Source organism: Vicugna pacos, chromosome 2, assembly GCF_048564905.1.
Source record: "Vicugna pacos chromosome 2, VicPac4, whole genome shotgun sequence".
In the NCBI taxonomy this organism is placed as follows: domain Eukaryota; kingdom Metazoa; phylum Chordata; class Mammalia; order Artiodactyla; family Camelidae; genus Vicugna; species Vicugna pacos.
In genome coordinates, this window is record NC_132988.1 from 16,386,200 (window position 1) to 16,413,351 (window position 27,152).

Here is a 27,152-nt window from a genome sequence, read left to right on the forward strand (position 1 = left end):
CTATACAGTATAAACTTGTTGTTTATCTGTTTTATATATTAGTAGTTAGTATCTGAAAATCTTGAACTCCCAATTTATCCCTTCTCACCCCCTTCCCAACCCTGGTAACCACAAGTTTGTTTCCTGTCTGTGAGTCTGTTTCTGTTTTATAAATATATTCATTTGACTTTTTTTTTAATTAGAGTCCACATATAAGTGATATCATATGGTATTTTTCTTTCTCTTTCTGGCTTACTCCACTTAGAATGACATTCTCCAGGTCCATCCATGTTGCTGCAAGTGGCATTATTTATTTTTTTCATGACTGAGTAGTATTCCATTGTATAAATATACCACAACTTCTTTATCTGGTCATCTATTGAAGAACATTTAACTTGTTTCCGTGTCTTGGCTATTGTAAATAGTCCTGCTATGAACATTGGGGTGCTGGTGTCTTTTTGAATTAAGGTTCCCTCTGGATATATGGCCAGGAGTGAGAATGCTGGGTCATATGGTAAGTCTGTTTTTAGTCTTTTGAGGAATCTCCATACTGTTTTCCATAATGGCTGCACCAAACTATATTCCCACAAACAGTGTAGGAAGGTTCCCTTTTCTCTGGCATTTATTGTTTGTGAACTTTTGAGTGATGGCCATTCTGACTGGTGTGAGATGATACCTCATTGTAGTTTTGATTTGCATCTCTCTGATAATTAGTGATATTGAGCATTTTTCTCATATGCCTATTGGCCATTTCTGTGTCTTCATTGGAGAATTGCTTGTTTAGGTCTTCTGCCCATTTTTGGATTGGGTTTGTTTTTTTTCTTACTAAGTTGTATGAGCTGTGTATATATTCTGGAAATTAAGCCCTTGTCATTTAAAAGACAACTTCTGGAGCCTTTAAGTTGGACAAACCCTTCAGTTACCTCGTTCAACCCCCTTACATACGAGGATTCTTTCTAAAGCATTTCCTGAGGGCTCAGAGAATCTGTATTTTATTTGGAAAACCAGATCTAGCCATGACTTTTTTTCACCCCACATTTACTATTTCTGAAGTCAGGAGACATCTCATACTTGACTTATTTATTTTAGCCAGCAACCAAAACTTGCTCTCCCTTAGCTATTACTAAATCTCTGGCGTGCCTTCCAATCCAGGGCCAGCAGACTTTTTCCATCAAGGACCAGCTGGTAAATGCTGCAGGCTTTGTGGGCCCCAGGGGCTTTGTCACAGCTACTCAGCTCTGCCTTTGTAGCATGAAAGCAGCGACAGATAATATCTAAGTGAGTGAGCATGGCTGTGTTCCAGGAAAACTTTTTTCCTATAATTTTTGCATGTCACAAAATAGTCTCTTGATTTTTTTCCAACCATTTAAAAGTGTAAAAAAAAAAGGAAAAAAAAACTTACAAAAATGATTAGGCCAGATTTGGCCTTGGAGGCCCTACTCTGCTGGCTCCTGATTCATTGGTGTCACAGAATCAAAGGAATAGGTTCGGCCACCTTGGTGTCTACTGTTCTATCCGTACTTGGATCAGAAGAGGCCTTTGGCCCTGGCCAGTGGTGTCTGCCCCTTTATTGCTCAGTGTTCCTTTTCTTCAAGAGATTGAAGTAAAGGTTTAACTGCTTCATCTTGATGGAGCCAGATATTAAAGTTGGTAACTTCTAAATATGAATTGGTTTAGATTTTTACAGTGCTCAGTGTAGTGTACATGTGCAAGAAAGATCTAGGAAATAATGGAAAACAGAATTAGGAAAAGTTCATACTTCTATATACAGTAACGTGCCAGTGCGTTCCAGGCACAACCCTTTCATTAGATTTCCTTTGTTCAGCAATGTTCTAATTATCCCTTTATCTTTAAGCTCCACTTTCTGCCTTTCCATTGTGTCGTTTTTCTTTGTGGGTTTCGCATGTACAATAGACTTTATTCACAAGAAGGCGGAGCTGTGATCTAGAACGAGGCTTGTAATACAAGGAAACTTAAAACAGGGTGGAAATTAAATAAATTCAAGTTAAAAAAAAAAAGTTAGAAGGAAACTAAACCCATCTTGCTTAGCACAGCATCCAAACGACATGTTTTGAAGACTGAATGTTTATCACTGACTGGAGAGCAATGACTGGTGTTGAATTTTTTATAAAAATGGTGATGAAGGACAAATTAAAATGTAATCTCAGATAACAATCAGATGCTACAGGGTTGGGGGCAGAGGTGAGTTTTCAGAAATACCTTGGCTTTCCTTGAGATTCTCCTTCCAGCCCCAGCAGCCAGCCCATTCCTACCCGGGCACCGGGTCTGGCCCAGTTTATTCCTGTACCAGCCGAGGGTCAGGAACCAGCCCTGTGAAGCCTCATGGTACAACCCTGCCTCCCTCACTGGCCAGGCAGCGGGGCCTCTCTGGAAGCAGGGTCACCGGGGGAGCACAGCTCACAGCAGAGCACACAGCCCCACTGAGCCTTGTCTCCTGCTTTGGGGACACACTCGAATCCAGATGCCCATGGCCATGTGGGCTGGCCCTTGGCAGAGGAGGGCAGTTTTTTGAAATAGGGAACCAACCAAAGCTACCCCTTCCAGCTGGCAGCTTTGCTTAGGGCCCCAGAGCACCCCACTAAGTTCCCCCCAAAGCCTCCCACAGCTGATGCCCCAAGTGTACTCACCTCTAAGCTTTTGGCCAAGAAATGCCTTTTGGTGAGTATTTAAAAACTGATTGTTTTAGATATTTTTCTGATGGTACCTTTTTTTTATTGAAATATAATTGATATATAACTCTGTGCAAGTTTAAGGTATCCAACATGTTGCTTTGATACATTTATGTATTGCAAAATGATTACCACCATAGCATTAGTTAACACCTCCATCATGTCACATTATTTCTTTTTTTGTGGTGGGAACAACTAAGATCTAGTCTCTTAGCAACTTTAAAGTTTATAAAACAGTATTGTTGTCTGTAATCACTGTGGTGAGCATTAGATCTCTAGGACTTATTTATCTATAGGTTGCAAGTTTGTACCCTCAAACACCTCCTCCCCAATTCTCCCATCCCCCTGGTAACTACTGTTCTACTGTTTTTATGTTTGGCTTTTTTAAGAGTCCGTATTTAAGTGAGATCATACAATACTTGTCTTTCTCTGTCTGGCTTATCTTGCTTTGCGTAAGACCTTCCCAGCTCATCCATGCTGTTGCAAATAGCAGGATTTCATTCTTTTTGATGGCAGAGTAATATTTCATTGTGTATGTATACAACATCATCTTTCTTCATTCATCTGTTGCTATTGTGAATAATGCTGTAGGGATCGTGAGAGTGCATATATCTCTTCAATATCCTGTTTTCATCTCCTTCAGATATTTACTTAGGATTGGAGTTGCTGGATTGTAGGGTAGTTCTAGTTATATAATGTTTCGGGGAACCTCCATTCTGTTTTCCACAGTGGCTGAACCACTTTGTATTCCCAGCAACAGCAGTGCACACGTGTTCCTTTTTCTTCATATCCTCAGTAACACTCTCTCGTCTTCTCGGTGATAGCCATTCTAACAGTGATATCTAACAATGATATCAGTGAGATCTTGGATATTAACCACTTATCTGATAACACGGTTTGCAGAGACTGTCTCCCATTCTGTACTTTGCCTTTTCTTTTTGATTATTTCTTTTGTTCTGCAGAAGCCTTCTAGCTTTATGGAGTTGTTGTTGTTGAACTTTGCTTTTGTTACTTGTGTTTTTGTGGGTATATCCAAAAAAATCATTGCCAAGACCAGTGTCAGGGAGCTGCTTTTCCTGTGTTTTCTTCTAGGATTTTTACTGAATCAGCTCTGATGTTTAAGTCTTTAATCCATTTTGAGTTAATTTTCGTGAGTGGTGTAAGCAGGAGTCCAGTCTCATCCTTCTGTGTGTGGTTTTCTAGTTTCCCCAGCACGACTTGTTGAAGAACCTATGCTTTCCCCATGGAGTGTTCTTGGCTTTCTTGTCAGGTATTAGTCGATCACATATGCAGGAGTTTATTTTGGGGCTCTCTTCCTGGCCCATTGGTCTGTGTCTCTATTTGCCACACTGTTTTAATTAATACAGCTTTGCAGTATAGTTTGAAATCAGGACATGTGATGCTTCCCTGACTCTCAAGATCGCTTTGGCTATTTTGAAGTCTTTTGTGGTTTCATACAAAATTTGAGGGTTGTTTTTTCTATTTCTGTGAAAACTTAGGATTTTGATAGGGATTGTATTGAATCTATAGATGGCTTTGGGTAGTATGGACATTTTAACAATATAAGTCTTTTGACCCATGAAAACAGGATCTCTTCCCATTTGTTTGTGTCTTCAGTTTCCTTCATCAGAGTCATGTAGTTTTCATTGTGCAAATCCTTCACTTCTCTGGGTAAATTTATTCCTAAGTATGTTATTGTTTTGAAGTTACTGTGAATGGGATAGTTTTCTTTTTCAGATGTCTCACTGTTAGTATATAAAAGTGAAACTAATTTCTGTATGTTGATTTTGTGTCCTGCAGCTTCACTGAATTTGTTAATTAGTTCCAAAGGTTTTGGGTTGAGTCTTTAGGATTTTCTATATATAGAATCATATCATCTGCAAATAGAGACCATTTTACTACTTTTCTGGCTTGGATGCCTGTATTTATCTGACTTACATAATTGCTCTGGCTAGGATTTCCAGTACTTTATCAGTTAAGAGGGGTGAGAGTCCAGCATCCTTATCTTGTACCTGATACTAGAGCAAAAGCTTTCAATTATCTCCATTGAGTATGATGTTAGCTGTGAGTTTGTCATGTATGGCCTTTATTATGTTGAAGTATGTTCCCTCTATACCAAATTTGTTGAGTATTTTTATCATGAAAGGATGTTGTATTTCATCATATGCTTTTTCTGCATCTGTTGAGATGATTATATGATCTTTATTTTAATTCTGTTAATGTAGTGTACCACATTTATTAATTTGCATATGTTGAACCATCCTTGCATCTCAGGGATGATTTCTACCTTATAATGTACTACTGAATTTTGCCTGCTAATCTTTTGTTGAGAATTTTTGCATCTATATTCATCAGGGATATTGGTCTATAGTTTTCTTATAGTGTCTTTGGCTTTGGTGTCAGGGTAACGCTGGCCTGGTAAAATGAGTTTGAAAGTGTCCCCTCTTCTTCAGTTTCTGGGAAGAGTTTGAGAAGTATTGATATTAATTCTTTAAATGTTTGGTAGAATTTGCCAATGAAGTCACCTGGTCCGAAGCTTTCTATATTTGGAGATTTTTGATTACTGATTCAGTCTCCATGCTTGTTACTGATTAGTTCAGATTTTCTGTTTCTTCTTGATTCAGCATAAGTAGTTTATATATTTCTAGGAATGTATTCATGTATTCTAGGTTGTCCAACTTGTTAGCATATAATTATTCATAGTAGCCTCTTACGATCCTTTGTATTTCTATAGTTTCCATTTTAATGTCTCCTCTTTCATTTCTGATTTTATTTAAGTCTTCTGACTTTTTTTCTTCATCTTTTTGAAAAACCAGCTCTTACCTTCATTTTTTTCCCTATCGTTTTTCCGGCCTATTTCATTCATTTCTACTCTGGTCTTTGTTATTTCCTTCCTTCCGCTAACTTGGGGCTTACTTTGTCCGTTTCCCCCCTTGCTCCCTTGAGGTGTAAAGTTAGGTTATTTGAAATGTTCTTAATATATGCACTTATCATCATAAACTCCTCTCAGAACTGCCTTTGCAGCATTCCAGAAGTTTTGGTATGTTGTGTTTACATTTTCACTAGTTTTGAGATTTTTTTTTAGATTTCCCTTTTGATTTCTTCTTTGACCCACTGGTTGTACAGGAGTGTGTTGTTTGATTTCTACATACTTGTAGATTTTCCAAGCTTTCCTCTTGTTGATTTCTAGTTTCATAACATTGTGGTCAGAAAAATACTTGGTATGATCTCTATCTCCTGAAGTCTGCCAAGACTTATTTTGTATTCTGTCATATGGTCAATCCTGGAGAATATTCCACGTGTACATTAAAAGAATGTATATTCTGCTTCTGTTGCATTGTATGTTCTGTTAAGCTCTCTTTGTACTAATGCCTGGTTCAAGTCTGGTGTTTACTTCTTGACTTTCTGTCTGCATCTATTCATTGCTGAAAGTGGGGTTTTGAAGTCCCCTGCAATTATTGTGTTGCTGTCTACTCTGTCAGATATGTTAGTATTTGCTTAATATATTTAGGTGCTCCAATGTTGCATGTGTATATATGCATAATTATGTTTTCTTGATGAATTTACCTCTAAATCGTTACATACTGACCTTTGACTCTTATTACCATGTTTAGCTTAAAGTCTGTTTTGTCTGATAAAGGTATAGTCACTTCCACTTTCCTTTGGATTCTACTTGCATGGTACATCTTTTTCTATCCCCTCGCTCTGAGCCTATGTGTGTCCTTAAAGTTGAAGTAAGTCTCTTGTAGGCAGCATACAGTTGGGTTGGGTTTTTTTCACCCATCCATCCACTATCTTTTGATGATGAATTTAAATGATTTACATTTAGAGTTATTGCTTGTATGAAGAACTTGGTAATGCCATCCTAGTCATTGTTCTCTGGTTGCATTGTGTTTCTGCACACCTTTGTGATGGGTGATTTTCCATCGTGGTATGCTCCATTACCCATGTATTTACCTGTTATGCATCTACTCTAGGTGTTTTGGTTTGTGGTTACTGTAAGGCTTACATAAGACACTGCATAGATAGAACAGTGCATTTTAAGTTCAGGGCAAGCTAACTTCAGTTGTCTACACAAGCTCTACCCTTTTACTCCCCCTTTTATATTTTTAATGTCATTATCTACCTCTTTTTATATTGTGTATTTAGCAAATTACAGTTACCATAATTATAATTTTAATACTCCTTTCCTTTGACCTTTATATTATGGTTAAGTGGTTAACACACTATCCTATTACAGAATTGGAAAATGCTAAGTCTGCCTCTATATTTGCCTTTACCGGTGTGTTGTATATTCTTGTATGTTTTCATGTCACTGATTAGCATCCATTGATTTCAGCCTGCAGTATTCCTTTCAGCATTTCTTGCAAGACAGGTCTGAATTTGTTAATTAGTTCCAAAGGTTTCAGCTTTTGTCTGTCTTGGAAAGTCTTTTTGTCCTATGTATTTGAAAAATAACTTTGCCAGATAGTTCTTGGTTGGCAATTTTTCTTTCAACACTTTGAATAAGACATTCCACTCTTTCCTGGTATGTAGAATTTCTGCAGAGAAATCTTCTGATAGCCTAATAGGAGTTCTTTTGTAGGTTATAATATTTTTCCCCCTGGCTGTTTTTAGAATTCTTTACCTTTGATTATTTGATAGTTTTATCATAATGTGTCTTAGAGTAAGTCTTTTTGCATTGAGATACTAAGAATCATTTTGGAACTTTGTGAACTTGGATGCCCATTTCTCTCTTCAGGTTTGGGAAGTTCCCAGCAAATTTTCTGCCCCCATCCCTCTCTTTACTTCTTCTGGAACCCTAATTTTTCTAATAACTTTTGGTTTTTTTGATGGAATCCCTTAAATCACATAAGCTTTCTTCACTCTTCTTTGCTTTCCTTTGAGTATCTCAGAATCTTCCGACTCATGTTACTGAAGGCAACTATGAGGACAGACAAACTGAAACATCAAAGTTTGGAGCAGAGAAAGGTTTACTGCAGGGCCGAGCAAGGAAGATGGGGTGGCTCATGCCCAAGAAAACGCTGAACTCCCCAAAGGATTTCACCAAGCATATTTAAAGGCCAGGTGGTGGTGGTGGCGGTGGGGTGAGGGGGAGGTATGTGGCAGAATATGTTATCAGCTCGTGCACAATCCTCTGATTGGCTCAAGTGGAGGGAACAGGGCACTCAACAGTGCCAACCCCCTGGGTGCTGGAAAGTCTGGGGGCTGTGTGTTCTCGATCATCAAGTAGTTAACTTCTTCCCTTTAGTGGTGGTTTTAAGCATCTGAAAAATTTGGGAAATATACATGAGATACTATCATCTGGGTGCTTCAGAGAGGAGCTGCAGCAGAGGGTGTGGGGGAGTGAGTGGTCTGACCCTGGAGGGCCCCACAGGGTCCTGCTCGGTCACAGTGACTCTCCCATTTGTTCCGCTCCACTGCAGATGCTGTCTATAGCATTTCTTCATTTCAGTCCTCGAGCTCCTAAGCTTTCTGCTTGGTTCTTTTTTTTATGACTTCTGGTTCTTTGGTAAGTAACTCATTTTAAACCTGTATTTTTTCAGGACTTTGTTGAATTGTCTTTCTGAGTTTTCTTGTAGCTCTTTTGAGTTTCTTCAAAACAGCTTTCTTGAATTTAGCTAGATTGCAAAATTCCATGCCTTTGAAGTCCATGATTGGAGAATTATTATCTTTTGGTGATGGTATATTTTCTTGACTTTTCATGTTCTTTGTAGTACTGCATTGCCTTTTGGGGGGTTTTTTTGCACTGGAAGGGGCAGATACCTCCTTCAGTTTGTGCTAGTTGAGTTCAGATGGGGTATTCTGTTCAGTGGTGTTCCTGTTGTCTGGGGGTTCTCTTTTTGCTTTCTCTGTGGCAGAATTCTTCAGCTTTTATGTCGTCTCTGATTCTTACAGCTCACCAGACTGGCTTCTGGACACCTCTCTTGTCTTCCAGGAGGCGGTGCTATAGCTCAAGTTTGTAGCTTCTTGCTGGCCACAGAGTAGGGGAAGGTGTAAGCTTAGCACTCGGGGCTTTAGGGGGTAACTGGGGACCCCCTAGGGAGAACATCTGAGGCTCATGGGTAGGTGTTAATGGGTGTGTCACTTTAATACCCTTTGATCTTATTTGCTTCTTTCCCAATCTCCTCCCTCCCCTAGTCTTTGAGGTCCCACCTTAGTACTTTGCTGCTTGAGAGAAACAGGTTCTCCAGCTGTGTCTGTCCTACACCACTGGGGTAGCTGGTCACCACTCTTTTCCCCCCAGGACAAAGGTTGCTAATACTGTTACCGAGTCCAAATTCGTTCTGTTCGCCACACAACAGGCCGATAAATCAGGAGACGAGGTGTTGGGGCAAGGAATAGCGACTTTATTTGGAAAGCTGGCAGATCGAGAGGATGGAAGACTAATATCTTGGAGAACCATCCTGCTCTAGTCAGAATACAGGCTCCTTTTATTCAAACAAACAGGGGAAGGGGGTGTGGTTGGTGGCAAACTTCTTGGTGTAGGAATTTTTTTGTTCCTGCAGCCGTCCACGTGGGCCAGGTCATGATGCTCCTGCAAAACCGCCAAGAAAACAGAAGTTATTCTCTATTCTGCAGCTTGTTATTTTTACGTGAGTGTAGAGCTAGCCAGACCAAGCCTAGGAAACAGGGCGCAGGGTTAAAGCCAAAGGAACAGATCTAATATAGAGTCAGATCTGTTCTTTACTATTACAATACCTGATAACAGCGTTGCCTCACAAGGGTTGGGGCAGTGCTGGTAAAGTTTTTTCCATTTCCATTTGTTTTTATTGCTCCAGTGGTATGCTGGCTTTCTGCAGTTTCTCTCTTGTCAGTGGGTATCTGCCCAGGTCAGCAGCCTCCTGGTATTTTCCCGACCATGGCAGGATGGGCTGGAGCAAGTTCACTGCTCTGCAGTTCCACAGTTCCACAGCCCACGGCAGGGTCCCCCGGCCTTGCACCAGAGGCACAAGCAGGCAAGACTCCTCCCGGGGCCCTTTGTAGGTGGTGATGGATCCCAGAGCCCCACAACCATGCTTTTGTTCATTGATGGGTGACTAATTCTTTGTTAAAAGGGGGTCAGAAAGGAGGACCCGTCTTATGCTGCCACGATGCTAACATTACTGCGTGATGGTCTCTTTCTGATGCTCTTTCTCTCAGTTGTGTGTAGGCCTTCCGAACTCTCCTAAACTCAGCCTTTAGGAGAGCTCAGCGGAGTAGCCACACTGCAGGGTCTGGGTTTTCAGAGGGAATCCATAAGTAGTGGTCTAACCTTGTTGTTGAAGGCTACATTTTCTTCTGGGTATTGAAACGAATGCTGCTAAATTGCCCGGGGAGGGAGGGGGTCCTTTGTTACGTCTGACCACGTTACCGCCGCATTTTGCTGAGACACCAGCAGCCATGCAGGGGCCGCCGCCTGTGCACACGCCGGCCTGCCCCGCCCTCGCGTGCGCTGGGGAGGCTGGGGCTTCTGGCTGAAGGCCAGGGTCCTTACGTAATCACTGCGTGTCATCTTCCAGTGTTCACAAGGCTGTCACGGGAACACCTGGGGTAAGTTGAAGCTAAGTATTGTTTGTCCCTAACCCTATGAATATAGCTGGCTAAAATTCTGATCTTTGAAAATAAAGCTTCAAACCTTCCCCCAGTGCTGATTTCAGGCAAAAGTTTGATCCTAACTTGGAGAAAGTTGTGGAGTTGGCAGCAAACTTACTTAAGAGACACAAGTAGGCTGTCAAAACCACACAGACCCTGCTTCAGAGAGGCTGTTGTCATTCAGGCGTTCCGTCACTGCTCACGGATGGTGTGACCTTAGAACAGCAGTGCCAAACCCTCCCTGCATGGCACCCAAAGAGACCGTAGGTTGTGGTGGGGTCAGGGCACAGCTCCTGGCCGGCCCTTGGAGATGGCTCTGTGGAGAGAGGGGGGGGAAGAGGTACTGACAGTGCCCAAAAGCTGCAGTGTCCCCAGTTGCACTGTGACCCTGACGTCAGGCTGGATAAGTCATGCTGAGCGTCCAGCAGAAGTTCTGCGGTCCCAGCAGATGCATCCTGTACAGAGTGAAAAGGCAGCGAGTGCACGCACAGAGCTTTCTCCGATTACTAATCACGTGGGTTCTTAGTGTTTAGGGTTCCTGTCTTGCCGTCTAGCCTGGTATCTACTAGGAAAGCCAGGCTGGGAGTCGGTATAGCGACTCCCCCCGCCCCCCCCACCCCGGCCATGTGTCTCCTTGAAGGCATTCGTGCTGAGGGGCCAGCAGGGCAGAGCTGCTCTCTCTGTCGTCATGACCATCCCTCTAACCACAGAGAGCAGTGACCGGGCATACAAAGTCACATTAAACCTTGGTATAAACAAAGCAAAGGACATCAGAATGACGGGGAAAGATGAAAGGTGTGTATTGATGAAAAAGGTTAGCTTCATGTATCAAGGTCTGCATTATTTACTTAGTGCCACTGCAAATGAATAGGCCCATTTGACTTACTCAGTTTTTGTTTTGGTTCATTGATTAAAAACTAGCAACCAGCTGCCATTAAAAAGTACTGCCATAAGTTGTTCCTGAGCACTTAGGAGGGGGTCAGAGGAACACAGGCAGCAGGCCAGGCAGCCAGAGCGCTGAGTCCCTCAAACCCCCAGCAGGGCTGCATGCGTGGCTCCTGCCTTCAAGGAGCTTGTAGGCCACTACGCGAGCTGTTAGGTGGGAAACATGTAAGAGATGGGAACCACTGGATAAAAGAGAAGGTGGGGGCAGCATCCTAGGAGAAGAAGGACTCCTTCCGGCTGAGGCTCCAGGTAGGTGGAGTTGGAGGGCTGTGAAGAGTGACTGCAGGAAGCCAGGTAGGTGGAGTTGGAGGGCTGTGAAGAGTGACTGCAGGAAGGGGGGGATCCTTGACAGAGGGTAAGAGACTCGGAAATAAGCAGAAACCAATACTCACATCATTTGAAAAGCAGGTGATGGCACGTGCATCACACCAGGCTGTCCTTGTGTCTTCTGGCTCCTCTGGGCTCAGGCAGAGGCCCTACCTGCCTTGCACCAGGAGACCTCCCCCATGCATGTGTCTGGCGTGACCGTTAGACACTTCACGGCGACACACCCATTTGGCTCAGCATCCCTGCTGACCCAGTTCCACATATGACTCCCCGGGGGCCTAGTCCCTACTGCTTCGTGCTCTGACCACCTGCAGCCCCGCCCTCCCTGCACCCTGCTTTTTCCAGTAGGGATGGTGCCCTTTCCCGCAGCAACAACCCACCTCAGACATCTGCTCAGGGATCCGTGGGTCCTGGTGCACTGGCTATGAGGGGCTCCCTGGGTCAGCAAGCACGTGGCAGCCTGGACCAGGGTGGCCCCTGTCCTCCTTTCCCAGAGATTGAGGACACCCGGCTTTGATTCTCAGATGATCCCTGACCTCACCAACTGCAACCACTGGCTCAGGCCTTGCTGGGTTGGGGTCTTCAGAGGTTTTTAGCCTTCTAAGGGCAGGTGGGCCAGGCTGTTGGGGCCCCCTAGGCATCTTGACCACCCCAAGAGTTAGGCGTGAGTCCTTTCCTGGGGTGGTTGTGGTGACAGGGTTCCCCCTCCAGGTGTTCACAGGGTCAAAGGCCCAGCCCTGGCTGCCAGCCTGACCGCACATGCCCCAGGAGAGCCCCCATCCCTCTGCAGCCGGTCAAGGCATCGGCTATGAACAGAAGCCCTGGGCGTAGGAAACGCCAGCCCCAGGTTAACGTGCAGGGTCCATGAGGAGTGCCCAGCCCCTGGCCTCTCTCTGGTCTGTTTCCCCAGCACCTCCTAGGTGATGCTCACGTGGGTGTTAAACACAGGGGCAGGGGACCTGTCCCCCACCAGGGTGCTCCCTGCAAGCTGCCTCAGGTTCAAGAGCTGATTCACTCTGCTCCGTATCTCCTATCACACGTCGGAATCGGCAGTGCTGTCACCTGTTTACAAACACCCAACAGGCACTGCCTCACGAGCCCCCGCTGCTCTGAACACACTGAGTGACCCACCTCCACCCTGTCAGGCCATGTGCCAAGGCCACCTTTCCACTCCGACCACCTTCCTCCTCCCCTTCCCAGTGCCTGACCCAGAGCAGGTGCTTGGTCACTGGGATGGATGGACGAGGAGGGTGAGTCGTGGGTAGGACCTCTGCCTCCACCCCAAACGCTCTGAGCACCGGGAGCTTTGGTCTCTGGACGAGGGCCAGCCCCAGAGCTGGGAAGGGTGGGGCTGCCGGGCTGTCCTACTCGGGGGCTGATCTGGCCTAGAAACTCGGATGTCTAACCTCAGGTTAAAATTTCAAAGTAAAAAACAGACCCACAGGTGCCCACACGGAGAGACCTCAGGGGCTGCAGCAGGAGCAGAGACCAGGGTGAACTTAAACTGTGTCCTTCACACCCTCGGCCCTAGCCCTCTGTCCAGTGAGGCTCGTTTGTGGCAGCCCGTCTAGAGAACAGGATCTGGCTTGTCTTTTAGCTCCCACAGCCACTGGCCCACCACCGGGAAAGTGAAGAAACTTACCCTCCCAGTTCTGTTTCCGCAGTCTCTTTCCTGGAAAGGCCAAACACAAAGTGCTCCCATCTCGCCTTTTCTAGAAGGGAGGCCTGAGCACCAAGTTACACAATGACCCAGAGCAGGTTTTGCTCCTGCAGTGCCTCTCAACACCCTGACTAACAGCTGACATCCACTCAGCACATCCTCCATGCCAGCTCCCTGACTCTGCCTCCAGCAACCCTGTGCAACAGGCACTAGTATTACCCCCATTGCACAGGTGTGGAAACTGAGGCACGTCATTTGCTAAGCAAGCACGTGTGTGTGTGTGAACAAGCCCAGAGCAGACCCAGTGGCTCGTGCTAGTTCCCAGCTTCCCGTGGGCACAGAGCAGCCAGTCCTTGGAACCGACGGAGGGAGAGTGTTCAGGCACAGACAGAAGCACGAGATGTTTCTCCCACTGACTGTTTCTTGATTCCTGGTTTGTAGTGAAGGCCTTTAGCAGTTATTTATTAACCAACTCAAATTAAGCCTGCTAATTGAGTTTAAAAAATTCCTGAGGGAAAGTTACAGATGTATATTCACCAGAATCTCTTTTAAGACTACAGAGTTACTTTATGACATGTAGTATTAATATTGTCTGCTTTAACACAGTGGGAAATGACCCAAAGTCATTTTTTTCCCATAATAGGATATGGAATTAACTGAAGAAAAATGAGAATATATACTTTCCAATTTGAAATTGTATTCCTAGTAATTAGAAGAGAAATGAGTAATGCTATACTGCATTTGTGGGTGGTGGTTTTTTGTTTTTTTAACTTACCAAATTGGGAGTGGCTCCGGTCCAGGAGGATGGATAGGTCCTTGGGTCACAGAGTTGGAGAAATGGCTGAATCAGTGAGAAGACAGAAAAGTTCTCCTTGATGTTTTCATGCTTTCAAAGTGGCTGAAAATGGATAAAGAAGATTTGGTGTATACACACACACACACAATGGAGTACTGTTCAGCCGTGAGAATGAAGGAAACCCCACCATTTGCAACAACGTGGATGGACCTTAAGGGCATGACGCTAAGTGACATAAGTCAGAGACTAATACTGCATGATCTCACTTACCCGTGGGATCTGGAAAAGCAAACTAATAGAAACAGGGAGTAGAAGCGTGGTTACCAGAGGTGGGGAAACGAGATGTTGGTCAGAGTACGAACTTCTGCTTATAAGAGAAGGAAGTTCTGGGGATCTGGTGTACACCACGGCGACTAGAGTAACAATGCTGTATTACTCAAAAGCTGCCAAGTGAGATCTTAAAAGTTCTCATCACAAAAAAGAAATGTAAGTATGTAATGTGATAGAGGTGTTAATCATTTTGCAAATTGTAAGCGCATCAAGTCAACCCTTTGTACACCTTAAAATGCACAAAGTTATATGTCAGTTATATCTTAATAAGCCAGGGCTGGGATGGAGAAGTTTCAGCCCTGCCCCCAGCTCAGGAGTGGGAACCTGAAGGGAGACAGTGGCGAGATGAGGGGCCGGGGCTGCCCCCCCCCCGCCACAGCTCCCTCAGCAGGGCCCAGCGCCTGCATCCAACGACATACACACCTGCCTGCCCCATACAGTTCACCCATTTCGAAATGAGAATTGGATGAAAGCAGTTTGGTGACCCCACCACTCTGCACTGTTACTGGCCCTTTTGCCACCAAAACAATTAATGTTCAACCATGACATAGCTCTGGTTTGAATCTGTTTTATGTAACAGGCATATTACATGCATCAGATGTGAATGCCCGTCTTCCTCCACCGGGACAGGCGACTTGGCCACCTTACCTAGCTTGGCAGCCTTGTAGACATGATCGGATTTCTGAGTGTTGCTCTGAGCTTGCACCAGAGTTGGGACAGGGTAGGGATCAGGTCTTGACGTCACATCCCCTCTGTCTGTGTTGCAGCTGGTGAGTGACTTGTTGGAATTTTGCTTCTATACCTTCCGGGAGTCCCAGGCCCTGAAAGTGGAGTTCCCAGCAATGCTGGTGGAGATCATCAGCGACCAGCTGCCAAAGGTAGAGTCCGGGAACGCCAAGACCCTCTACTTTCACAGGAAGTGACGGGAGACGTCCCACCAAGAGAACTTTGCCTTAAGTTTCCCCGTGTTATTCCACACCTACAAAGGACCCAAGAAAAATCACATTTTTAACACAGGATGGTTGATTCCCACTTGTTCAGCAGTTTCTCAAGTTGAAAAATCACGTCCAGGGTTCGGAGGCGGGCGAGCAGGGTGACGTGGATTTGGCGACACCTGTGCAGTCTGAGGAGTTCTTCCCTCTCCAACCTCCCAGCGCTTAGAAACACGTTCCTGTTCCTCTGGATGAAAAGCCATATCTAGTCAATAACTCTCTGATTTTGATATTTTAACAGATGGAAGTTTTAACTCTGCCATGTAGTTTCTGGTATCGTTCGCTTGTTTTAAGAGTTCAAGGACTAACGAACTTTTTCAAACTCACCCTTGGTTTGCACATAAAACGTATAGTCAATATGGGGCATTAATATTCTTTTGTTATTTAAAAAAACAACAAAAAAAAAGAAAAACATATACAGATTCCTGTTGTGTAATAACAGAGCACGTGGACTGGACTAGCGGCCCCATCCAGGGCTCTTCCCTGCCCACGTCTTTCTGCATCACTGGTACCCACACCCTCTAGCGTCCACTTATTATTTAATTAGAATGGGTAAGATGTTAAAACAAATGCCTTGGTTTCAATTTCTAGTATCTATTGTGTTGGCTTTACAAATAATTTTTGCAGTCTTTTGCTGTGCTGTACATTACTGTATGTATAAAATTGTGAAGGACCTAAAATAAGGTATAAGGAACTTTTGTAAATGAGACACATATGAAAAAAAAAACTTTAATGGTTAATAGGATGAATGGGAAAGTATTTTTGAAAGAATTCTATTTTGCTGGAGACTATTTAAGTACTATCTTTGTCTAAACAAACAAGGTAAAAAAAAATTTTTTTTGTAAAGTGAAATGTTCTGCATGCACCATGAACCGTTTACAGTGTATTTAAGAAAGGGAAAGCTGTGCCTTTTTTAGCTTCATATCTAATTTACCATTTTACAGTCTCTGTTGTAAATAACCACACTTAGACCTCTTCGGTTGTCTTTAAGCCTTTCTACTCTTTCTGTACCTTTGGTGTTCGTGGGACTCGAGCACGTTTTCCGGCTTCTGCTCCATCCTCCCTCCATCGGGGACGGCGCATGGTGGCACCTGCAGCTCCCTGAAGGCGTCATTTGCCAGCACACCCATGAGAGGATGTCCTGGGAGTGCCAGCTTTGGAAAAGCTGTCTCTTTTCCTTTTTTCCTCCAGAAGCAGAATCCACTCCAGGAGAGTGAGACTGGAGACGCGATGGCTCAGAGTGCGTCTCCTCGTCCCACTTCAGAAAAATCAAGTTTTCTCCTTTGGGGGGGAAAAGAAATTCCACACACTCTGTATGCCTGCAGAAGGTGAAATGTTCACTTCCGGTCTGGGAAGGGGGCTTTGCACTCGGGGAACTGGTCATGGGAACACGTAGGTCACAGCAGGACACACTGAGAAGATGCTTTCTGGCACAGTTCAGTTGGGACAGCGTGGAGACCGCATGATCACCATAGGGTTTTTAGATTTTTAAAAGGTAGGTTTTAAAAATCAATTTTATACATAAACAGTTTCAGGGGGGAAAAAAAAGTACAGATCATAGAAGCAAGACAGTGGCACTAAAAATTTTTAATTCACTAATCTGTTTGGCACTGATGCAATTTATGGCTTTTCTCTTACCCCAAATCACAAACATATATATCTTTGGGGAAACTTAATATGATTGCACTAAATAAACTACTTTGAATAGAGGCCAAATTAATCTTTTAAAAATGATGATAATCATCAGGTACTCAGTGAAACTGTATTATTTTCCAAAACCTAAAAGTTGTAGCAGAAGAAGCCCAGGGCCGGGAGAAGGCAGCGTTAGGGTCAACACTTTTTCCCAGGGTTCACCATGCGGGCAACATTACCTTGTCTTTTGGAAGACGCCTGCCTTACGCACGGGGGAACCTGTGAGAGCTGCACTCAGACGGAGGAGTTTTTCTTACCTAATTTGCAATTTCAGGAATTTAATTTATAAGCAGATCTTTAAATACCGTCAACTTACATGCACAGCAATATGAAAGTCACACTCGGAAGGTGATGAATACACAGCATGCAGACTGGGAGTTTCTAGAAAAGAAATGGTTTAACCAGAGCAGCTTTTAGCTAGACTGACTTTTTACGAAATCAGAATTGCCACCTAACCAGATTTGGGATAGAGACGGTCTGCATCAGCTTTTTCTATTAACAAAGTTACTGGCTCTTTGTGTGTCTCCGGGTAACTTTGCTTGGTCAAACAGCAAAGCCATATTCTAAATTCACTGTTGAATGCCTGTCCCAGTCCAAATTGTCTGTCTGCTCTTATTTTTGTACCATATTGCTCTTAAAAAATCTTGGTTTGGTACAATTCATAATTCACCAAAACTTCTTCATATAATTAAAAAGAACACACTAAATTAGTTTAAAATGAAGCAATTTATATCTTTATGCAAAAACATATGTCTGTCTTTGCAAAGGACTGTAAGCAGATTATAATAAATCCTTTACTTTAATCACCTGTTGTTTTGGAAACAATTCATTTGAACGTCTGTAGGAACACGTGGATTTTGTGCCCTTCTAAAATCTTGATTACATGCCTGTCTGCCTATACCCAAGATGGAGTCACCATTTTTCCCCCATGTTAGAAAGCCCTGTGTTAGCCACATATTAATCATCCTCTTTGGGGACTGGCTAGATGTCGTGTTTCTTACTGCTGATACTTGGCTCCCTGAAGTACCCTGTAACAATTTTGTAACAGTGATTGCTTCCCATGTCCCTGCTAAACACTGTATGTACATGGACTCATTTATCTTTCCAACCATGTGGACGCTTGTTCATTTTACAGACTTTGAGACTCACCTGAGTAGACCAGATGTCCCATCTCATTCCCAGCTCTTCCTGCATGCAGTGGAGTCTTGCTCCAGGTCCTCTTGGGTTATCAAGAGACTCAATTGCCCAACAGCCGCAATGCAGCTCACAGTCCTTGCAGGCTGCTCCGCTAGATCGCACTCATTAATAGGGACCACAAAAGAGCAGTACGCAATTATCAGCTCGTTTAAAACCTAGAAAATACCTCCCACAAGAGAAATTCGTGTCCATTTTTAATGTGATCAGTCAAACCAGAAGACTCTTTGAGAGTTAAACACAACTTCACTTTAACACAGCTGATATATTTCTGAAACACAACATGGCCATGAAACAAAACATAGCCCAGGAAAATAAAAATTCATTTAAAAACCTTTTGAGTTGTGTGCATCAATTTGTAAAACATCTATTATGAATGAAGGAAAATTTGTATCTTAAACTGTATGCAGTCTGACCTACCAGGGAGTAGGGCTTTCCACAGAGAGCCCCTCACTTCAAACAAGACATCAAGGACTGTGAGGCTGCCGAGCTTGTGGGTGGGAGGTTCCACCGATGTGCACCCTTGGTTAAAGCAGGCGCCCTTCCTGAATAAAGCAGGCTCAGCCTTGGGTCAAGTGTGACTATGTTTCTAAGAATGTCTAGAAGTGCTCTCAGGCCCAAAGAATCCAGCTACACATTTAGTAATCACTAAGAACGAAGTGTCGGCCACTGAGACAGCCAGCCACACTGTATACCAAAGCAGTAAAAATTATGCATAGTGATGCATATATAATTAGGAGTTTGCGTCTGAATGATGAATGTCCCTCAGGCAAGTAGAAAACATCGTTCCTTTATGTTAAAGTCAGCTCCAACGTACTTTCTGATAAACTAGAAACTGCAAGTGTACAACAGACCAAAATGACTTGATTACAAGTATCTCCGGCACTTGAATTTCAAGTCATCCAGTTGCTGGTACAGCAATTTTCTTGGAAATAAAACAAGTGGCTTCCCAACAGCATTGGATAAGAAAAGATTAAGATAAGATCTTAACATCCAGCATAGGCCAAGACTCGATCCAAAGCAAAGTCAGTGATGGGGCAGAATAGCAAGACATCCCAAAACTGAGTGGTTTAAATCAACCATCGTTTGTGATTTCTCACGAGTTAGCAGGCAGGGTAGTGGGTGTGGGGTTCTGCTGATGAGGCCAGGCTCAGGTGGGTCGGGCCGGTCACCCTTCTGTGGGCAGCCTGCACCCAGCTGGTCTGGGATGGTTGTGCTCCATGGGGCCTCACATCCTCCAGCAGGCTAGCCTGGGCATATATTCATGGTAGAAGCAAGGCTCTAAGAGAGACTGCTGAAAGGTATAGATAGCACTTTTCAAGCCCTTGATTGCATCAAGTCAGCCTCTGTCCCAACGGCCAAAGCCAGTTACAAGGTCAAGGCCAGTGTCAGCGTGGGAGGGCTTCACAGAAGAAGGGGTGAAATTTGGGATCATTCAACCCACGTACCACTCACATTAGGTATTTTTTCAGACTTTGTTGCCAAAACAGTGATTGTCAAGTTTTCCGTGCTCTGAAAAACCTATTACGCCCTGGGCCAGTGAGGGTCGGTCGTGGCGCTAGTGAAAACTGGCTTGAGCTGAGTCGAGTCGTGCTCCACCCACTCCCCCGAGCTATTCCGCCTGCAGTGTTTCCTCAGCTGCCAAACCCACCAAGGAAGGAAAAATCCAGACACTAATGCATGGGACCCAGCTGCCGAAATGAATCCCATGCACTTACTGCCCGAGTCCAAAGCGCATGTCTCTTGTTTGGACAAGAATCAAAAATCTGCTTTCCAATCAAGCTGATCTTCTGATAGGAAAGAATTCTCCAAGATAGTCTACCCAGCAGATTGAGACACTTTTAGCCCAGACATTAAAGCATTAGGAGCATGTGCCAGTTTACCCAGATGGGGCAGCAATAAATTACTGCCCAGGCCAGGCAAGGAAAAAGAGTGCTGACAAGCATCGGAGAAGACATTTGCAGAACTAGGACCAGGGAAGCTGTTTGAGGACACTCTCCTGGAATAACTTCCTCCAGCAGGAGGGAGGAAAGAAAGTTGGGTGGCTCAAGAAGATCTGAAGGGCCTTGGAAAACATCTGGCTGAGGAAGGAGTCACTGAGACTGGCTGAGAGACTCGAGGGGAGGACCAGGAAGAAGTTGGAAAGGGGCTCAGAACTGAAGCGAACGGGGAGCAAAGACAAAACTAAGATGAAAGAGGCAAGATGCGCACTTAGGAAGGCAGGGAAAGGCCGAACGATGTAGGCACAGCCTTGGCAATGGTACGCTGGAGGCAAGCAGAGGGTGGCTGGAGATGAGAAGAGGGACAGAGACTGACCCCCTCCCCCACCACGTACCTTGCCAGCTCCCTCCTCCCACCTCCCCCGTTTACTAAATCATCTCTCTCGCCTTGTATGCTTCAGGCACTTAACAGCATCATTTGTCACAACATCACAGGGAGGTTGGTACCACTCTCTCCATTTCACGGAAGGAAAGTGAAGCATAACGAGGTCAAGTGAACTTGCCCAAGGTCACTAAGGTATAAAATAATGAAAATAGGATTTTACAATAGGTGGTTGTTTTTTAACTCAAAAACACGCACTTTTAGCCCATTTTAGTTTCCTAGAACTACCGTCACGAGGTACTGCAAACTGGGTAGCTGAAAAACAACAGAAAGGTCCTGTCTCCCAGTTTGGGAGGCTAGAAGTCTAAGATCATCAGGGATGGTTCCTTCTGAAGACCATGAGGAGGATCTATTCCAAGGCTCCCTCTCCTTGGCTCACACATGGCCACCTTCTCCCTGTGTCTCTTTGTACTCCCTTCCCTCTCTGCTTGTCTCAGCGCCCAAATCTCCCCTCTTTAGAAGGACACCAGTCATCCTGGATTACCAACCCTAGAGACCTCATCTTAACTAATTACATCTGCAATGATCCTGTGTGCCAAATGAGGTCATATTCTGAGGTCCGGGGTGGGGGGCAGTTAGGACTTCAACAAATGAATTTTGTAAAAGGCAGGGTAGGGGGCACAACTCAACTCATAGCTCCTACAGGCCCCCAGAGGCAGGACAGTAGAGCAGAAAGAACATCTGACTAGCTTATTGAACCTGAACAAAGCTCTTCGTTCGTGAAAGCTTCCATTAAAATGGGATCACTCCCCCGGCTCAGTCAGTCCCAGTGAGGAAAGAATGAGGCGAATGCCCACCATGGGCACAGACGCTCCACTGCCCTCCCCACCCGTACCCCCAGCTGCAGATGTGTCTGCGCAGGTTACAGCTCCCATAGGCCATTTGGCTCTGTTCTCACCTGGCATCTCTTTTACAAGCACAGAGACACCCCAGGGCCAGCCCTTGGTGACACCATCACATGCCAGGGCCCTGAGCATCCTCTCTTGCCCAGAGGGCCCCACCCCCACCCATCGTGCCTCTGGGAGAACAGAGGCTGAGACCTGGTCTAAACCAAGGGGGGCCCTGAGCAACATGCTCAGGGGATCAGCCGCCCCCATGCAGCAAAAACACAGGAAAAATACCCCTTCCCCACTGCTCCACTTCTCACCTGGAGAAATGAAGTTCTGCCAGTGGAAGAGAACAGCTCCTGACCCCATCACAAAGCAGCCTCTGGGCCTGGACCAAAGGGAAGCCCCCCGGCCAGGGGCCTTGGCCGGCCCGGCCACACCGATCCTATAGGCAGAGGAAGACACCCCTCCGCCGGCTCCCCTCTGGCGCCACCCTGTTCTTGGAACCACCACAGGAGGGGTCTGCAGCGGGGGACGGGGGTTGGGGGAGCCCTCGCAGCCAGCCCTGTCTGAGGCTTCATTCCCACCCCCCTGTCATCCTACAGCACCCAGATGTCCCTGATGACAGAAATACAGGTGAACCACAGTAGGAACAGCACAGGGAACAGCACTGCCCACTAACTGAGCACGTACCAAGTACAGGGCACGCTACTTACATTCAGTCACTTCGACCCCAAACCTCCAAGTACTGTTGTCTTCTTAGGAGGCAGTGGCAGAATCATAGTCAACTTAATTTGTCCAAAACCACACGAGTAGCCAGACTTAGCAGAAACCTCCATGGCCACGTGAGTGGTGACAAACACACTTTGGCAGCAGACAACAGTTTGGGGGCAACAGCAGGTGGGGGGCACCTGTGAATGACGGAATCTTCCTCAGGCAGGTAAAGGAACCAAGTCCCAGAATCCCCCATTCTGGGATACACACTGTGGATACACACCAGTTCAGAACACTGCCTGGACTCACTCCCAGCGCTCACCTGGCCCCACTCCCTGTAACTGCCCACAGGCTTGCATTTTCCCAGAGAAATGGGAAAGTCTGTCACAAGCCAAGTCTCTCACCGGCCAAGTCTCCCCTCTACGTCCCTAAGCAGCGGGCACGGGCTGGAAGTATAACTCAGAGGACACTGGGGATTCTGCCACACCCTCACCTCCTAGCCAGGTCCAGCCCTCGGCTCAGGGCTGGTCACTGTCCTGAGGCCCTGGGCCCCTCAGCGGTGCCAGTGCTCTCCACCGGGCCCCAGTTCAGTACTTTAATTACACTGCACGGAGACTGTCCTTACCGCTATGTAGAACAAGGATACTTTTCAACAGGCCTATTTCCCTGTGCACACCTGACCCCAAACTTGACACCTCACATGGTCCAGGGGAGGCAGCTTCCAATCTGATCACCAGTGCTCTTGAATCATCTCACCTGGGGAAGAGGAGACAGACACATCCTTTGTGATAATCTTAGGGGAGAACTCCGATGGGCCGAGGAGACTCCCATAGGGAAGAGAGACGTGCCAGACCCCAGAGCAGACCCGGCTTCAGAATCCTGAGGCCCCTAAAAACAAGCTCCACGTTGCAGGGACTCCAGACTGGGGACAGAGAAGTCCTCTACTTCCAGGAGAGGCTGCGACTATGCCTGCGACTCGGAGGCTGGAAGACAGGGGAAGCAGCATCAGGGCGGGGCCCAGGCATGGCAGGGGCTCCTCCAGGAAGAGTCCGAATGCCTGACCTGCTCCCTGCAGCCCGGCTCAACCTGGATGGAGAGATTAGCGCTGAGGCCTGGAAAACAGAGGGAGTGAGGGTGGGGTGAGGACACAGTGACATACTGAGGCTGGCAGGGAGGGCTGGCCTCCACAGCCCACACCCAAACCCCTAGGGGGCAGCGCCACGGCCCCATCCTGGTCAGGACTCACGCAGGTCACGGGGAAACGTCCGTCCAGGCGGCTAGAGGGGTGTCTGCCGGGATTTCACACACCAGAGAGGCCGCTGACTCCAGAAACACACTCTGCTCCGAATAAGCAAGGCTCCTCATTCATCGGTTCTACCTGTGAGCATGGACCAACCTCAGAGGAAAGTGAGTTTCCATCGGGGGCTGCCAAACCATGACATGGTACAGAGGGAGGGAATCCACAATCTCTTCCCCGCGGTAGGACACAGATCCAAGAGTAAATTCTGTTTTATTTCATGTACAGACAACTTGGGGCAGAAAGGGGGTGTCTGGAAGCACACAGGTGAGCAGCACGGAGAAGCCTGCTGTGAATCTGCCGGTGCCTGAAGTTCAGTGAGCATGGGGTTCCCAGAGCAGCCATCCGGGGAGGAGTGTCTGGGTTTAGATCAATGCATCGCCCGCCGCCAGCAGCAGCCTCCAGAGCTGAGCGCGAGCGCGAGCGCATCCAGCCAGCACAGCTCCCTTTCCCATCTGGCGGCAGGTGAGTGGGGAGGTGTCTGGGGGTGCGGCCACCGGTGGGAGAGGTGGGCCGGCAGAAGGCTGTCCTCCCTCTCTCGCTCTCCAAACCAGATAATTAAAGACCACAAGTCCCAAGGCTTGACAAATGAAAAGTCTGTCCTGTTAATCCTGACACTCCTCTCCGCCGCACAGACCTGCAAGATTCTGTGCAGGGCATCTCCCTCCCCCCACCTCGAGCAGTGTCCCCCCCACCCCCGGCCCTGGAGTGGCCATCTGTGATCTGTCATTCCTGCGTGTCCAGGCGGCTGTGGGTTCCGCCCAGGAGGAAGACGGCAGCTTGCTGCCCCCAGGCAGGTCCTTGGGGGCCAGGGTCTGCGCGGGGGGGCCCCCACGGGCCCAGCGCTACAGCAGCTTGACGTAGTTCTGTGGGATCAGCCCCCTCTTGCCATTCAAAGTCCCTTCCAGCCAGCCAGGTTCCCTTGACGTTTGCACTGAAAAGGAAGAGAAATCCCTTTTTACCAACTTGCCCCCAGAGTACTTGCTTCCTGTGCGTTCACTATATGGCTCAGCACCTCAAAGGTTCAACCAATACCAAACAGGGGCCACTTCTGGGATGTCTGGGTACAAATCTTCCCAAGAGTTATTTATAGGTGCCCCCTGGCCATCACAGCCTCCTAACTGGTCCCCCAGCTTCCAGTCGGGCTCCTTCCAACCCACACTGCACAAAGGAGCGCAGTGAACTTTCCAGAATGCACAACTGAGCACAGCATCCCCCTGCTTAAAGTCCACCATCTGCAGGAACAAACCCAAGCTTCCATGAGTCTGGCACACAGGCACCTGGCCCTGCCACCTCCCCAGCTTCACCTTACTCTGCCCCAAAGCACAGCATCTGGGTCACAGGCAGGGAATCATCTGAAGATATCCCCGACCGTGCCTCTGGGCCTTTGCACATGCAGTGCCTTCTACTGACATACCTTTCTGCCACTTCTTCACTGGGGAATTCTTCCTTTTTAGATAACTCTTCCTCCAGGGAATCTGCCTCAGCCATTCTCAGCACTTACAGGCCTGACTGTCCTTGTCTGGGCTCTTGTCTGACTGCCACCCTGGATGGGGGGCTCCTGAGGGCAAGGCGAGGGCTTCCACACCAGGGCACAGCACCTGGCACACTGCACGTTCCATAAGCAGCCATGACGGGTACATAGAGGATGACTGTGGGCTGGATGGCAAAGGGCACTGGGTCCCAGCACTTGTCACCAGGACTGGGGAGCACTAAATGGCCCCCAGCTGTGGCCATGGCCATAGCCAGGAGCAGACGCGGTGGCCACATGCCTAGGACAAAGGGGAGAGGTGGGCTGGCCCAGCTGACCAGCCCAGGGGCTGGCTGCACGCGGCAGCCATGGTCACAAGCCCTCAGAGCCACGACGACCACAGGACTGATACTGAGGACACAGACACATGCCTGACACACACACGTCCCAAGACAATGCTTCTCTCACTATGTGCAGTGCACTCTGTTCTATTACTGTTCAGTGCCCTCTTCAACTCAGCAATGGCGCTGGAAGCCCACTCGGTGTAGCAGCCCGCAGTCGGACCTGTGCGTGCTGCTCCTCTGCTCTCCTGCCCCGCTTCTGCCTGGACCACACCTCCTCAGCCTTCAGCTACCAGCCTAGGTAGCCCCTCCCCCCAAGCCCACGCCCAACACCCCAGACCAGGTCAGAGCCCCCATATGTGCACCCTGCACACTCCCTGTGTGTTGGGGGGGGTGAGACAGACACGCACAGGTACTCTTCCGGCTCGCCCAGGCTCTAACATAAGATGCCGGCGTTCCCCGGCACAGGGCCTGACCGTGAGCATTTGCCAAAAGGATGAACAAACAAGAGAAGGGGAGCTGCGCCCTCCAGGTGTCTTTCTTGGTCCTGTCACTGACCTTCACCCTGACCTCGGTCCTCATGGCAGGATTTTTAAAGGCTGTCACTTAATCCTGCACTGGCAATGCCACCAGAGCTCAGTGCCCATCAGGGAAGGGGGCTGGGTTCCATGGGAAAGGTGCCCAGGGGTCCTGCCCAAGGAGCTCCCTGCCTCAAGCATTCCGGGAGGTGGTGACCGTGGGAAAGGAGTGAGGACAATTCCTCCTCATTCCCTGATGTCCAGATGCCACCTGGCCACCATCTCCTGCGGGGACAGGGCAGATCGGTAGCTCCAGGCCCCGCACCAAGGGGCTGCAAACTGAACACTCCCAGACACGTGGCAGACAGAACAGCATCCCCTCAGCACGCACTGGGGACCACCTCTGCCACAGACCCTGTCCGGCCACCTCCCAGCTGTGTGGCCCTGGGCGAGTCCCACATCCGTACGGACCCAATGAGTACATGATGAGCTACATCAATGCTCCCTGCTTTCATTTTTTTAAATTGTGGTACAATACACATAACGTAACATCAACCATTTTAACCATTTCTGAATGCACAGGTCAGTGGCATTAAGTAACTGTATATACATTTTTAGAACTTTTTCATCTTCCCAAACTGAAACTCTGTACCCATTAAACCCTAACTCCCCATTCCCCCTTCCCTGAGCTCCTAGTAACCTTTATTCTACTTTCTGTCTCTAGAGTGTGCCTCTTGTAAGTATTTCATATCAGTGGACTCATACAACATTTGTCCTTCAGTGTCTGGGTTATCTCACCTAGCATAACGTGCTCCAGGTTCATCCAGGTTGGAGCGTGTGTCAGAATTTCATTCCTTTCATGGCTGAATATGCTCTTCTATGTACAGACCACATAATGTTCATCCATCCATCTGTCACAGGACATTTGGGTTGCTTCTCCTCTGGCTATTGTGAATAATGCAGCTACGGACATGTGTGTACAAGTTTCTGTTTGAGTTTCTGCTTTCGAGTCTTTGAGGTCTCTACCCAGAAGAGGAATTACTGGACTCTATGGTAATTCTAGGACTGATTTTTGAACACCTGCCATGCTGTTTTCCACAGCAGCTGCACCATTTTACATTCCCAACAGCCATGCACAAGGGTTCCAATTTCTGCACACCCTTGCCAGCACTTGTCAGTTTTTGATAATAGCCACCCTAATGAGTGTAAGGTACAATCTCACTGTGGTTTTTCATGTCCTTCCGATTCACCATCCCATAACAAGGACAGTGAACTAGTGACAAGAATAATTTGTAAGGTGCTTTCTCCAGAACAGAATCTGTTCTCAGTTTGGGGTATTTTTTTTTAGCATAATGTAAACAATATGAATGACAAACATCTAAATCATCATAATACAACAAACAGCAGGAACCCACGCCTAAC

The 27,152-nt window shown here is 46.8% G+C and overlaps 2 protein-coding genes across 21 annotated transcripts in view; one reads left to right on the forward strand and one right to left on the reverse strand.

The window, feature by feature from the left end:
- Positions 1–15,560, forward strand: part of NR3C2 (nuclear receptor subfamily 3 group C member 2) — a 422,707-nt gene extending 407,147 nt beyond the window's left edge. For all 5 annotated transcript variants that reach the window (XM_072975901.1, XM_072975900.1, XM_072975902.1 and 2 more), the window contains one exon: positions 15,070–15,560. In XM_072975901.1, coding sequence (XP_072832002.1) covers positions 15,070–15,225 — 156 coding nt within the window. In that variant the 3' untranslated portion in view covers positions 15,226–15,560. The remainder of the gene's footprint in view (positions 1–15,069) is intronic.
- Positions 8,999–27,152, reverse strand: part of ARHGAP10 (Rho GTPase activating protein 10) — a 301,281-nt gene continuing 283,127 nt past the window's right edge. For 3 of the 16 annotated variants that reach the window (XM_072975997.1, XM_072976004.1, XM_072975904.1), the window contains 6 exons: positions 18,136–24,334; positions 17,303–17,367; positions 16,306–16,575; positions 14,951–15,281; positions 9,372–14,074; positions 8,999–9,207 (listed from right to left, as the gene is read on the reverse strand). In XM_072975997.1, the coding sequence (XP_072832098.1) occupies positions 24,246–24,334 (89 nt within the window). In that variant the 3' untranslated portion in view covers positions 8,999–9,207; positions 9,372–14,074; positions 14,951–15,281; ... (1 more) ...; positions 17,303–17,367; positions 18,136–24,245. The remainder of the gene's footprint in view (positions 9,208–9,371; positions 14,075–14,950; positions 15,282–16,305; positions 16,576–17,302; positions 17,368–18,135; positions 24,335–27,152) is intronic. The other 13 variants (XM_072975955.1, XM_072975925.1, XM_072975907.1 and 10 more) reach the window with 13 other exon arrangements.